General features: G+C 36.6%; 1 protein-coding gene across 1 annotated transcript in view; it reads left to right on the forward strand.

Annotated features, from left to right (window-relative positions):
- Positions 1 to 9,867: 9,867 nt before the first annotated feature.
- Positions 9,868 to 14,868, forward strand: part of LOC5574066 (protein ERGIC-53) — a 43,387-nt gene continuing 38,386 nt past the window's right edge. Inside the window, exon 1 of the mRNA XM_021841900.1 lies at positions 9,868 to 10,144. Within this exon, the coding sequence (XP_021697592.1) occupies positions 9,955 to 10,144 (190 nt within the window). The 5' untranslated portion in view covers positions 9,868 to 9,954. The remainder of the gene's footprint in view (positions 10,145 to 14,868) is intronic.

Raw genomic sequence — 14,868 nt, forward strand, 5'->3', positions numbered from 1 at the left:
ATTCAGTACTATATTGATTCCTATTTCAAGCCCATTCTCTTTTTTACTAGTTTTATCATAATCTTAATGCGAAGTTAGTTGAAAAACTGATTTTTTATCCTGAAAAAAAATCAATTTCATTCAAAATTTTGAATAATTTTTATTTGTTAATTTTTATTTGTTAATTTTTATTTGTTGCCTCTAGTTGTGGATCGATTTCCAAAAGTCGCAATTTTCACAAAAACAAATTCGTTTGTTTTTGTAACAGCCCTGCAAGAATTCTTCTTATACTTCTTCTTGGCATTACGTCCTCACTGGGACAGAGCCTGCTTCTAAGCTTTGTGTTCAATGAGTACTTCCAAGTTATAAACTGAGAGCTTTCTTTGACAAGTTGCCATTTTCGCATTCATATATCGTGTGACAAGTACGAAGGTACTCTATATTTAGGAAAGTAAAGGAAATTTCCATTACGAAAAAAACCTGGACCGACCGGGAATGGAACTCAGATACCTTCAGAATGGCTTTGCTTTGTAGCCGCGGACTTAAACTGCTCGGCTAAGGAAGGCCCTCAAGTATAAAACAAGTAAAAAAGTGAATGGGTTTGAAATAGATATAATCAATAAGGTACTGAACCTTCAACCGAGAATATCCAACATTTAACTATTACATTGTTTTTCTCTCGCTTTATTTTATTTAAAAACTATGAAAATCACTTGCTTATTGAAATAAAATCAACAAATTCCAAAAGGGCCTAACTGGAACTATGTTTAATAAAAGGGCCTAACTGGAGGGGCCTAACTGAAACCATGTCCAATCGGAGGGCCTAACTGAAAGGGCCTAACTGGTTTGAAGATTCATTGAAGGGCCTAACTGCTGATGATATTTGAATGCAACCATTTTCACGAGTCGTTATGCTATTTGAGATTACTAACGTTCTGGGCCACGTAATAAACCATAATGAGTGTCTAACACAAGTATAAAACTAGTTAAAAAAGTTAATGGGTTTAAAAAATCAATAATCAATATGTTGCTGATTTTGTATAGAATAGTTTCCAATATTTAGCTTGTATGATATTGTGTTGTTTCCTCACATAATCATCAAATGTTGTCGAAGAATTATGCAAATCACTTCAATAATCAATAAAATTAGCAAATTCAAAAAGGGCCTAACTGGTTTGAAAATTCGTTAAGGGGCCTATCTGCGGATGATGTTTGAATTGAACTATTTTTACAAGTTGTTGTGCTAATTCAAATTCAAATCGTTGTGAGCCACGTAATAAACCATAATGAGTGTCTAACACAAGTATAAAACTAGTAAAAAAAGTTAATGGGTTTAAAAAATCAATAATCAATATGTTGCTGATTTTGTATAGAATAGTTTCCAATATTTAGCTTGTATGATATTGTGTTGTTTCCTCACATAATCATGAAATGTTGTCGAAGAATTATGCAAATCACTTCAATAATCAATAAAATTAGCAAATTCAAAAAGGGCCTAACTGGTTTGAAAATTCGTTAAGGGGCCTATCTGCGGATGATGTTTGAATTGAACTATTTTTACAAGTTGTTGTGCTATTTCAAATTCAAATCGTTGTGAGCCACGTAATAAACCATAATGAGTGTCTAACACAAGTATAAAACTAGTAAAAAAGTTAATAGGTTTAAAAAATCAATAATCAATATGTTGCTGATTTTGTATAGAATAGTTTCCAATATTTAGCTTGTATGATATTGTGTTGTTTCCTCACATAATCATCAAATGTTGTCGAAGAATTATGCAAATCACTTCAATAATCAATAAAATTAGCAAATTCAAGAAGGGCCTAACTGGTTTGAAAATTCGTTAAGGGGCCTATCTGCGGATGATGTTTGAATTGAACTATTTTTACAAGTTGTTGTGCTATTTCAAATTCAAATCGTTGTGAGCCACGTAATAAACCATAATGAGTGTCTAACACAAGTATAAAACTAGTAAAAAAAGTTAATGGGTTTAAAAAATCAATAATCAATATGTTGCTGATTTTGTATAGAATAGTTTCCAATATTTAGCTTGTATGATATTGTGTTGTTTCCTCACATAATCATCAAATGTTGTCGAAGAATTATGCAAATCACTTCAATAATCAATAAAATTAGCAAATTCAAAAAGGGCCTAACTGGTTTGAAAATTCGTTAAGGGGCCTATCTGCGGATGATGTTTGAATTGAACTATTTTTACAAGTTGTTGTGCTATTTCAAATTCAAATCGTTGTGAGCCACGTAATAGACCATTATAAGTGTCGAACACAAGGGGTTATCCGAAAATGACGTCCATCAATTGGGGCCTCCCCCAATGGGGGGATGTACGAAAATGTGACAGTGCATGGATTGGGTATTAGAAAAAGCGTGACAGAGGTGGTAGAAGGGTTCTAGAAATCCCGAAAAACGATGGACGTCATTTTTGGATCTTCCCCAAGTATGAAACTAGTAAAAATCGAATGGGTTTGAAATAGGAATAATCAATATGGTACTGAATCTTCAACCGAAAATTTCCAATATTTAGCTATTATATAGTGTTTATTCACATAATCGCTAAATTTTGTTCAAGATTTATGCAAACCAATTCAAAAATCAATAAAATTAGAAAATTATTAAAGGGCCTAACTGAAACCATGTTCAATCAAAGGGCCTAACTGAAAGGGCCTAACTGGTTTGAAGATTCATAATAGGGCCTATCTGCCGATGATGTTTGAATTCAACAATTTTTACGAGTTGTTGTGTTATTTGAGATTAGAAACATAATGGGCCACGCAACAGACTTTAATGGGTGTCGAACACAGGTATGAAACTAGTAAAAATGCGAATGGGTTTAAAATAGGAATTTTAAATATGGTACGGAATCTTCAATTGAGAATTTCTCAATGTTTACGTTTTGCAGATAGGCCCTTTTCAAATGTTACGCTTTATCGTGTAGCGTGACATCATCATTGACAGTAAGCGTGCAACTCACCAGACAAACGATAGGTGTAATTAACAACTGGACTATGGATAGCCAAATTGCATCGACCGAAGCATTCAACACAAGTGTTTCGATCTTCAATAGGCAGAGCACATTGAGCACATGGTTGTTGGCTATAGAAGCTGTGCTCTCTCTCTTCACCATCTATCTCCGCGGGCATTTCGCCTGGGTGGTTGCAAACGATATATTGAGGACTTCGGTGCAGTAATGCTAACAAATTATCACTGGAATACCACAGTTACTCGGCACGTACTAACTGAACTTAACTTTTACCAGTTTCGCACAATGTTCAAAGGACTCATTGACAAGGTTTGATTAAAACGGCGGAAAGTTTACACACATAAAACATATATTTAGTGTTCCGTCATAAAATCATTAAACTTATCACAGCGTCAGCACAGTAAAATCTATTGATTAAACTATGGGCAATAGGCCGTGTCGATTTTGGCAAATTTTTGAAATCGAAAAACCGCATGATCACAGGTGGTAGCAAATGGGCTTAAACGAAGCCCTGCAAAATTAGAAAATTCCAAAAAACCGTTTAGCTGCTCGGCAACGACTTGAAGTTTAGTATGGGAAAATGATTCTGTATGGGGAAACGGACCTTTTCAAAAATAAATCGAAAAAGGTACTTTAAGGACGTACTAAAACTTCTCTCCCTATCTGATAATTTAGCGCATGAAACAGTGAACATTTCTTTGGAACACAACTTTCTAGTAGCTCTTCAAATAAACGAGTTATAAAATTTTGAAGCATCGAAAATGTTATACGCATGATTTGTCATTTTGTAATCTGGCATCACGGTGCTTTTTATGCCAGGAAAGTTGGTGGCAAAGCCGTCTTCCGCATCACCGCCCGCTGGATGGAGATGCCAATTAGTTGTTGAAACTAGTTTTACTTCAATGTTAAATATTTTTGTGATTTTCACTAGAAAGAAGAACGGTGTCTTCAGCTAAGTTGTTACCTAGTTCAAGGACTACTCCTTGGTGAGCCTCACTAGCATACAAACTATGCACAAACTCTACAGATATATGCTGATATCTCAAGATCCTGATCATTTAGAAGGATGATTTCTTCGACAAGTTTGTCCAGGTTGAAAATTGCTGTCAATTAAACATTTTGGAATCCAAGATGGCGGCCTAGAAAAAAAAATGGCAACTTCCTGTCCATGAAAATCATTGTATCTCAAAATCCTGATCATTTAGAAAGAAGATATCTTCGACAAGTTTGTTCAGGTTGGAAATTAGTCAATTTAATTTTTTGGAATCCAAAGTGACGACCTAAAAAACAAGATGGCGACTTCCGGTCCATGAAAAACATTGTATCATAAGATCATGATCATTTAGAAGCATGATTTTTCTACAAGTTTATTCAGGTTAAAAATTGCTTTAAATTAAACATTTGGTATCCAATATGGTGGCCTTCAAAATGACAAAACCTTATAACAGCAAGATTCCTTAGGTGGGAATTTCCTATAACTTGACCATTAATTAACTGTGCAATGTCCTCAAAACAAAAGTTTTATGAACACTTACGCCATCAAGTTGAGAAATTTTGAATCTCAGGACTAGTATGAAGGTATCCTTTCAGCTACGGAACAACTATATCAAAGACGCAATCAGTTCTTGATCTCCTTCTGGGTTTACAAAAAAAGGAAAACAAATAAATTACACCGTTACGAAGTAGTCTGTACTCTTGTGCGACTTAATTTATGATAACAAAGCTGATTTGACAGCTACTATGAATTGGTCTGATTTACTTTGTACGAGTATAAGGGACGAAACGAAATGTACATATGAACTCATAAAATGGAGTTTTTTTGCGAGAAATCTAATCTATCAAACAATTTCATCCGATAAGTAGTGCGGGTGTGGTGCAATTTATATATATAAACGACTTTGTTCGTAAACTCTTATGTGACATCTGGTTGTCTGCGCTACAACATATGGTTGGGAGCGTAACAGGAAAGTAACAAATCCATTTTCTACATCTAATTAACGAGCCCAGTATGAACATACGCATCATGCATAGGTTTCCAACGATGTTTATGGACCGGAAGTCGCCATATTGTTTTGTAGGCCACCATCTTGGATTCCAAAAACTTAAATTGACAGCAATTTTCAACCTGAATAAACTTGTCGAAGAAATCTTTCTTCTAAATGATCAGGATTTTGAGATACGATGATTTTCATGAACCGGAAGTCACCATATTGTTTTCTAGGCCGCCATCTTTGAATCCAAAAAGATCAATGTGAATCATATTTAAACCTGGACAAAGTTGTAGAAAAAATCATGCTTCTAAATGATCAGGATCTTGAGATACAGTGATTTTCATGAACCGGAAGTCGTCATATTGTTTTCTAGTCCGTCATCTTGGATTCCAAAAATTTAAATTGACAGCAATTTTCAACTTAAACAAACTTGTCGAAGAAATCGTCCTTCTATATGATGAGGATCTTGAGATACCAGCATATATCTGTAGAGTTTGTATGCTCACTTGCGCCACCTAGCGGTTCAATTTCTGAAAAATAGGCTCACCAAAGAGTAGTCCTTGAACTAGGTAACAACTTTGCTCAAGACACCGTTCTTCTATCTAGTGAAAATCACAAGAATGTTTAACATTGAAGTAAAACTAGTTTCAACAACTACTTGGCACCTCCATCCAGCGGATGGTGATGCAGAAGACGGCTTTGTCACCCCTTTCCTACATTGAAAGCACCGTGATGCCAGATTATAAAATAACAAATTAGGGCAAACGCTCCCTTAGTGGAGGTAGCTCCAATAGTGGAGGTAGTGTGTTTTGGCATGTTCCGCACTAATAAATGATTATGTGATATTTTTCAATGATGCACGATGCGAAAATGATACAAATAATCGAATAATATTCATGAATTTTAGCCGTAAAACTATTTAAAACAATTATTTTGCTTAATTTTTTTGCTCCCTTGCACCTATAGTGGTGCATCAGTACCCATAGTGGAGGGTCCCATAAGGAATCAATGGTTTGCGCCACTAAGGGAACCATTCTTAAAACATACCTCCACTAAAGGAACAGTGTTCCTATTATTGGTGCAAGGCTTTTTGCAGGGAAATTTCAAATGAATCGTGATTTTTATACATTTGAGTGATAGAAGGATTTGAGATCTATCGAATGATACATTAAAATCATATATTTCATGGTTTTATCACCATGTTTTAGCAGTTTTCCCTTAGGTGCACCACTAATGGTACACTTGCCCTATGCGTTTAAAATTTTCGGTGCTTCAAAATTTTATAACTCGTTCATTTGAAGAGCTATTAGAAAGTTGTGTTCTAACGAAATGTTCACTGTTTCATGCGCTAAATTATCAGATAGGGAGACAATTTTTAGTACGTCCTTGAAGTACCTTTTTCTATTTATTTTTGAAAGGGTCTGTTTCCCCATACAAAATAAATCATTTTCCCATACTAAACTTCCAGTCGCTTGCCGAGTAGCTAAACGATTTTTTAATATTTTTAAATTTTGCAAGGTTTTATTTGGGTTTATTTGCTACCATCTGTGACTATGCGGGTTTTCGATTTCGAAAATTTGCCAAAATCGATACAGCCTAATGGGCAAGCATATTATACAACCAGTGTCGTGGACTTTGTCCACAGAGAACAGACATGGAGGCTCGAACAAAATTTCATCTGAACCATGTGTAAAGGTTCGAATCAAACATCAGCGCCGCCAACGCAGACAGCCCGACATACAAACTCGTTTCGACAACACGATGTCACTAGTGAACATCAAAATGCATTAGCACACAAAGCAACGCTAGCGACAAGTGGCAATTTTTGTTATCGACACTACCGCCAAAGTGTAAAAAGCGGCAAATTTGTAGCGTTCTTAATTTGACGACAGCGCCGCGTAACAGGAGCATAACGACTTACTTTGAAATGACCAGCACAATGCTTTACACACGCTGCACAATGGTCGGGCTCCATATAAAGGGGCGGCCAAAACTACCAAAAACTTTTTTGAGATTTTTGATTTTTTTAATTTTAAAGTATACCTCATGTGTTATATTATTATGATCCTTAATTGAAATTGAACTTAAATTTAAATTTCTATGATTTTTATGACGGCAAACAGGCTGAAGTCAAAAAATTGAAAAATGTAACAATAAAATAAAGCAAAAAATTTATAATTTAGGAATGCAATATTTCCCCAAAGTTACCCACTATCTGAAAGCTTATGGTTCAACACTTTTATCGAGCATAAGGATGGAAAAAATATTTGGTTTAAGTTTCAATACTATTCAATATTACATTTTAGTAATTTTGGTGATTTTGAATATGAAAAACAACTCTTGTCGCGTCATGTCGCCGCCATTTCAAATATTGCACATCAAAAAGCATCCTTAGATCTCACAAAAAACCTTTAAAATTTTTGCAGAAATTTGCTGATTTGCAAGATAGAGCTATTTGAATAATTCAATATTTTACATATATTTTGACGATATTCTTCATACAAAGTTTATTTAAAATTTATTTAACCACTATTCATACACATTTTGATCAAACTCAATCAAATATAAACAAAATTTGTGCTTTCAGCCCGGTTTGATAACAATTTTAAATTAAAAAAAATATTTTTTCAAAGTTACGTAATTTGTGAATAATCCCTTCTGAAACAACAAAAACGCCAAATAACATATTCAGATTACATATTTCATCGATTAAGGCGATAAAAATAGTTTTGGCCAAACTTCACTTTTTTCCGACCATTGTGCGCTGACGAGAAAAGATAAACGTCTGTTCTCTGTGCTTTGTCACCAAACGATAAAAATGCCGGGTGTCCAAATCATATACTCTGAGGATCCAAAATGTATTGATGTGTCCAAGACAATGAAAAACAGTGCTTCAGTTTGGTTCTTGGCGAAGCAAGTGCTGTCAAAATGTGACAAGTATCTTTGTCAAATAGTTCTGTGCAAAGACGAATAACTGTTGTGTCCGAAGACGTTAAAATTTAAATCTCGGAGGAAATCAAACAGTCCCCTTTTATTCACAATCCAACTGGATGAATCTACTGATGTAAGCTCATGTGCGCAGCTTTTGGTGTTCGTAAAATACGTCCACCTTGATAATTTGAAGGAAGAGTTTCTTTTTTGCAGTGATTTGGAAACTACTACTACTAAAAGTGATGACATTATGGCTAAAGTAAAAACCTTTTTCAATTCCAATGGTTTTCAGTGAGAGAAACTTTGCGGAGTTTGTACTGATGGTGCTCCAGCTATGCTTGGATCTGAATCAGAAAAATAACCGATGTGCCCTTGCCAGCAAGACACTGCCCGAGGATTTGCAAAAAGTGCTGCATTCCGTAATAAAAATCGTAAACTATATCAAGTCTGAAGCATTGAACACTCGTTTATTTAAGAACTCTGTAAAGAAACTCTACTTTTCCATACTGCTGTTCGATGGTTGTCGAAAGGCAATGTTCTTAGTCGTGTTTTCAAATTAAAACACGAGCACAGACAAACAGACATCACACTCTCATCGCTGTCCATCGACCAACTTTTTAACGATCGATTCGAATATCTGGTAGGTGGTGGTGGTCGAAACCACCCGCAGCGCTCGCGTCGTTTTTGTTCGTGTTTGACGTTTACACACTACCGTCACCTGTTGGTCAATAATGAACAGCATGCATGGAAGACCATTCCATTGTCAAAGTCCTCGGCGGAAAACTAGAATGTTCGCCTGAAATCTTCAAACCTCGGAAAAGCTGTTTCGTCCATGATTTTTTATAGCTCCACGCGGTTGATATTGTCCGTTCTGAAATCGTTGGAAAAGTCATGCATTGGGACAGAGCGCAGCACTAGGGCGCATAATCATAGCACTCCATGCTTCAATCTGTCATTCATCATTTTGTACCAAATCTCGCGCGATCAGAAAGCAGTTTTCGAAGTTTCGGTCCAAATCATGCCATTTGGCCCAATAGCCCGTAGGACAGTACCGATTACCTGTACTCTGCTCCGTGGAGGCCAGCGCTTCTCTTTTGGAACCAGTGCAAGACCGCTAATGCCGCCGACGCCTCCAGCCGAAAAGAAATGGTTCTACAAAGAAGTCTGGGCAGCTCTGCAGCCTAGTGTGGATAAGCTAACGCCCCGAAGGATGTCCCATGGAAGTTCCAATCCGAATTCGGATTTGCCTGAAGCAGCTGCCAAGCTGTCATCTTCCGTCGGTTCTTGGACCCAACGCATCACAAGCGTTCGCGATCAGGGACTGGACATGGCCCAACGATACGGACTTCGAGAAAAATTGGACCAAGCGTTCCAGCAATACTGCTGGTTGGTCACTGCGGTTAAGGAGTTTTTCTACCAGAAACGCTACCAACAAATGGGAAGTTTGATGACCGATGGGCTCAAGAGTTTGGAGGACAGGGTTCGTAGCGTGCGTGAAGGACGCCCCTTGGGACGCGATATCGGCAATGGGACCGCTGGGGGAAAGATTGACGGAAGTTGCGCCAAAGCCGTGGAATCGAAGGCGACGAAAGACGAGGAAAAAATTGTCGTTAAGTTAACCCCCAAGCCGGAGGAAAAGGCTTGATTTGTGGTTAGATTGATTGCAAAGAATCATGAATACAGATTCAAATAAATAACAATATAACGTAGAGTAATCCGGAATTTGAATCAATATGTAAAACAGTGTTGAGAAATTCTAAATCTTCGGATTTTACCATATCCTATATAGTCCCCAATGGTTAATATTTCAAAGTGTCCCCCGTTCCTGAAATTTCGACCATATACCATTCGACCGTCGGCACCAATCCCCTCCGCGGAATGTCAACAAATGCCCGTCAAAAACTCAACCGAATCTGTCAAACCATCCGCAGTTTTCCTTCCTGCTCCTCCTCCGCTGACCCTCACATTCTCATCTGCTTTTGTGGCAAGCTTCCAGCTCAGTCAGTCACTTCTCTCCGTTTTCGTAGTGTGCAGCGGTTCCATTAGTTCGTAAAAATGGCTGTCACCGGGTTGACGTGTTTGTCAACCTTTCTCCTGCTCGCTGCGATTCTGCTGCTCTCCGCCGGAACGACCGTCAACGGAAATACCCACCTGGTGCACCGGCGATTCGAGTACAAGTATTCCTTCAAGCCCCCGTACCTGGCGCAGAAGGATGGAACCGTCCCGTTCTGGGAATACGGTGGCAGTAAGTACCCTTCCATCTGAGGGGGGGATTTGTTATTTTCCGCAGGGGTCGAAGGTGGAGGGGCTAAAAGCGAGAGTTACACGTCAGAAGGTTTTTCGTGTCTAGCCGAAAATTGGTGTTTTTTTTATCGGGTGCCGGATTTGGTTCAGGTCCGGTGAATGATCCTGGACTGAATCCATGAAATTGTTGGCACCTGATGGCCAATTGAATGCTCCTGATTCGCATAATCATTAGCTTTTCGTCTCTATTCTAGATCGCATAATCGAGGTGACAAAAATTGAACACGCGTCTGGTTTTCGGTTTGCATGCTCTAGCTAGAGGATGAGGCCTCTGAAATTGATGGGAAACCAGTTCTGCGTGCGGCCAGAAGGGAAAGAAAGCGAAAGCAGGTTTTTGGGGGGTCTGCATGCTAAATTGCAATTTATGTAACTGCAGCCGATAAAGGTCGAATATCGGATGGATAGTCTTTCAGAGTAAGAAGCGATTAGCAATCGTTATCGTCATAGCTCTGATTATAAGGTCTCAGATTATGAGCTGTAGCGAAACGTAGTTAAATACACCATTAGAATTGTTGATTTGGGTGCCAGTATGTTTTAGGAACCAATTCGGCCATGCTAATTGATAAAATGTGTGCTTTGTTGTAAAATGCGCAAATAAATTCTTAAGAAATTGTATTTAGTTTAGGGGAATGGTATTCAATATCGGTACATATTGAATACCTTTCGCCAAAAAGTATAAATAGCTGACTAAAAGTCGTAATAAAACAAAGTTTTATTTATTGTTAGTATTTGTGTACTATAACATGCTGTTTAAACAATAGAGATAAGAATCTTTTTATCTCTATTGTTTAAACACATTTTTGATGTAGCCAAGTAAAAAAATGTTTTGAGATTGGATTACAGTGGATAAGCTTATAATCTGTTGATTTATTTTAAAGTATAATTCGTTAGTTTTAAGTTTTTATCAAACCAAGTTTGGATTTAATTCATTCCAGTGCATTTATGGCCTAACTACCATTCCCACACACATTGGCGTAGGAACATCAAAGTTCATCAAAAATCCTTCAGAAATATTTGTAAAATACATCGTAAATTGCGTCACAAATTCTCCTTTGTTTTTTTCTGTAAATTCTAATTCAAATTCCCGGATTATACAGGAATTATCCACGAAAAGTATTTTTGGAATGTCTTTTGGTTTTGAATCTTCGGAGGAAATTTATTGAAAAACCCTAGGCGTACTTTTACTTCCGAAATAAGCATACCGGTAAAGGAATCTGTGGAAAAACATTTAGCAAAATAGCTAAGCAGGGATTTATTAGGAAATTCATAAAAAAATTTGTTAAGATCTTTGTTAAAACATCTCATCAGAAATAGTTGTATAATTCTCTTTATTGAATGTTCGAATCCTCTGAGCAGAATCTCAAATAGAGAAACTTAAATGTAGATGGAGTACCGTGTACCTTTTAATTCCGCTCCTAAATGCTTATCTTTGACAGACGACTACCGTGAAGCCCCCATACTCTGCGCACTTAAGGCTTTTCAAATTTAAAACAGCTGTAATTAATTGAAAACAAAACACAATACTCTGGAATTTTTGTAGCAAAAACTTATTGATATTATGTATAAGGAAAAAATATAAAAGCTTCACTAAGTTATGATTTTTATTGCAAATTTTTAATTTTTATCAAATGTGTCTGTGTTCCTAACTCTGCTCACTCATTTTTGCAATGTTCCTTATTCTGCGGATATAGGTTCCTAACTCTGCGCACTCGATAAATTCTTTATAACTATTTAAGTATATTACCAAAAGCATTACTAGCATATTTAAACTCTGAATTAATCTTCATTTTCTTGCTCTATACGGCTTTACGTCCCCAATGGGGCGTGGAATGTCTCTAACATAGAAGTTTACTAAGTGAAGTAAATTTGATCTATAATTCAATCCATGATTATAGGTACTGTAAAAATCGACAGAGAGTTTTGGGGACGGAGTGTCTTTTTTAATCTTTCATTACTATGGTGATCCTCTCAAACAATTTTCCAAAGTATTCCATATCTCGATGGTGTCGACAAGTCGATGGTTCTCTACCCAGACAACCAAAAGGTACGTATAAAGAAATCACCTGGAGGAAAATTTTAGCATCTCTCTACCTTAAATACTAACACCAGATAAGTACCTACCTAATCAATCTACCTAGGAAAAATTTCGACAGGACCTGTCATGTCTTGGTCAAAAATCTTGTCAAAAATTGAAAAGGGGATAATAATAACTATACAAATCCCTAGCTATCTACCTATATATTCAAGCTCGTTTATATTTCTTAGGTACAAACTTAAACAGCCTTGACTGTCCGTTTCCTTGATCCCTATTAAGAAGTAGTGAAGGCTTTTGTTTGTAATTTTCTAAACTTTCAGCGACGTCTAGTTTCCAAGATGAAGATACGCTTCGTACGATGTCTATGTTATCGCCTGTCATTTGATGTCCATCCTGGAAAACATGTTCAGCCACTTTTGATTTAAAATCATACGCTAATTCCTTGCCCGCTTTTTTTTACCTCAGCCAAGGATGGAAAAAAAATCGCCTCTAGCGACTAACAACATAGTATTTGAATGGTCTAAGAGGACCGTTGCTCTTGCAGAAGCATAATTCGAACAGCTCATCACGCGTGCATAGTAAGGATAAATGGAGCATCTGATGCGCTGTTTGTCGCGGGAGAAACCGTTTGTCGGATGTTGTTACAAGTCGCGATTAACATGAATCAGAACGCGTTCACGGCATAATTTTTCACTCAGACCTTACCCGATTGACATTAGAATCTTAAATGACATACCACAAGGTAGATCGCGGAATAAAAACGCAAAAATCCCCCAAAAGTTATGACTTTGGTTTGCGAACAATTGATCGTTAGCACACATGCCGAGCGATTCATTTTTCGCAGAGCGGAGTTTGTTGTTAGGACTTGACGACTAATGGTTAATCGTTGTTGCTATGATCGCACGATAAAGAACAACCGCGATGCATCATTTATTTTGTCATGATCACTAGATTTCCATCCTTGACCTCAGCAATATGTTCTTTGAATCTTATTTCTAGAGTTCGTTTTGTTTGTCCTATATAGATTTTATTACAATGGGGGCATGAAATTTTATATACTTCTGCTCTATTTAGTTTATTAATTTTATCCTTTGTTGATCCTAATCTAGATTTAAGCTGACTACTCCTACTGTTGAAAACCAAATCTACTTCAAATTTTCGAAATTTCTTAGCCAAAGGCTGTGTAATCTTGGTATCAAAATTCACCGCTACTCTTTTTAAATCCTTTTTATCGGCAGTAAGTGTTGTCATACTTTTCCTATATTTATCCCTTGCCCTCTTATCTACTACTGCTTGTATTGTACTATTCCTATATCCGTTAAGCCTAGCCGACTCAAAAATATAATCCAGTTCTTTTGATTTTCCAGTTTCACTTAAAGGAAGGGTTTGCATTCTATGTATCATATGATGAAAAGCCTACTCGGAATAACTCGCATAGTATTAGTTGATTTCCGGTAAATTTCAAATTCAAAGTGAGACGTCCCTAGTAATTAGCAAATCCAAAAAAGGTAGTTTAGGGTAAAGTATGTATTTTGGACAGGCTAAGGATATGTCTGCGAACGGCGATTGATTAACTCCATTAGATAATAATATTTTATTACCTAATGTTACTTATATGCTTAATGTCCCATTGTACATTGTCCCATTCTAGGGAGCAAAAGCTTACAAACTGTAGTATTAGCTACCAAAATAGCATTTTTTGGCGGCCTGTCTGTTATACATTTCGGACACCAAATATACATTTTGGACACACTCACGTGAATATAATTTGGACAGGTACGTTATCTCAATATCCATGCAATGATTTCTTAAAAAGACGATCATATCATAAAATTTTAAGAGTTTACATGTGACTTATGCATTTTTTCGCTTAACGGATGTGTATTTTAGTGATAATCAATAATTTCATTTAATGCAAGCAAATATCATCAGATCCCCGAAAAACGCCTGCAAGTATGCATGTATGCGACATTCCAGTGTGTTTCATCAGATGGCTTAATTATATCAACAGAACTAAAACCATAATCTATTTTGGACATCATCTGATTTATGTCTTATATATTTATGTTAAGATTTTAGATGAACTTTTATCATGTTGCCACTTTTGAACTTTTTATGAATGCCAATTCTGAGTGCTATTATTGCATTAAATGTATGTTCCTGAAATGCACATCCTCTTGCATTCGTAGGTTTCACAGATGTTCTGTTGATACAATTTACAATTAAGATATTTTTGAAGCCAATTTGTGATTGTTATGAAAAAGGTCATCTTTAATAAGCAGCATAGTGAATTATTAATGCAATACATGATTTCCCGTACATATATTCCTCACCATCTCTTTGGAAATGGGCATAGAACGACTAGCCTGTCCAAATTATATGCATGTCCAAGTTATATACGTTACCCTATTATCCTTTTCCTCTTCATGAGTAAATTTTATATCTTTTTGGATACTGTTAATTGCTTCTAAAATTTTTGGCGAATAATCCTTTTTGATAATGCTAAACACATCAACTACATATCTCCACCACCGCTGTGGTAACTACTCTTTCTTTTTCAAAATGCTTTCAAAATTGGCCATAAACAACTCGCTCAAAACGGAGACAATGGATTACCCATAGGTGCACCT

This window comes from Aedes aegypti, chromosome 2 (assembly GCF_002204515.2).
Source record: "Aedes aegypti strain LVP_AGWG chromosome 2, AaegL5.0 Primary Assembly, whole genome shotgun sequence".
NCBI lineage: Eukaryota > Metazoa > Arthropoda > Insecta > Diptera > Culicidae > Aedes > Aedes aegypti.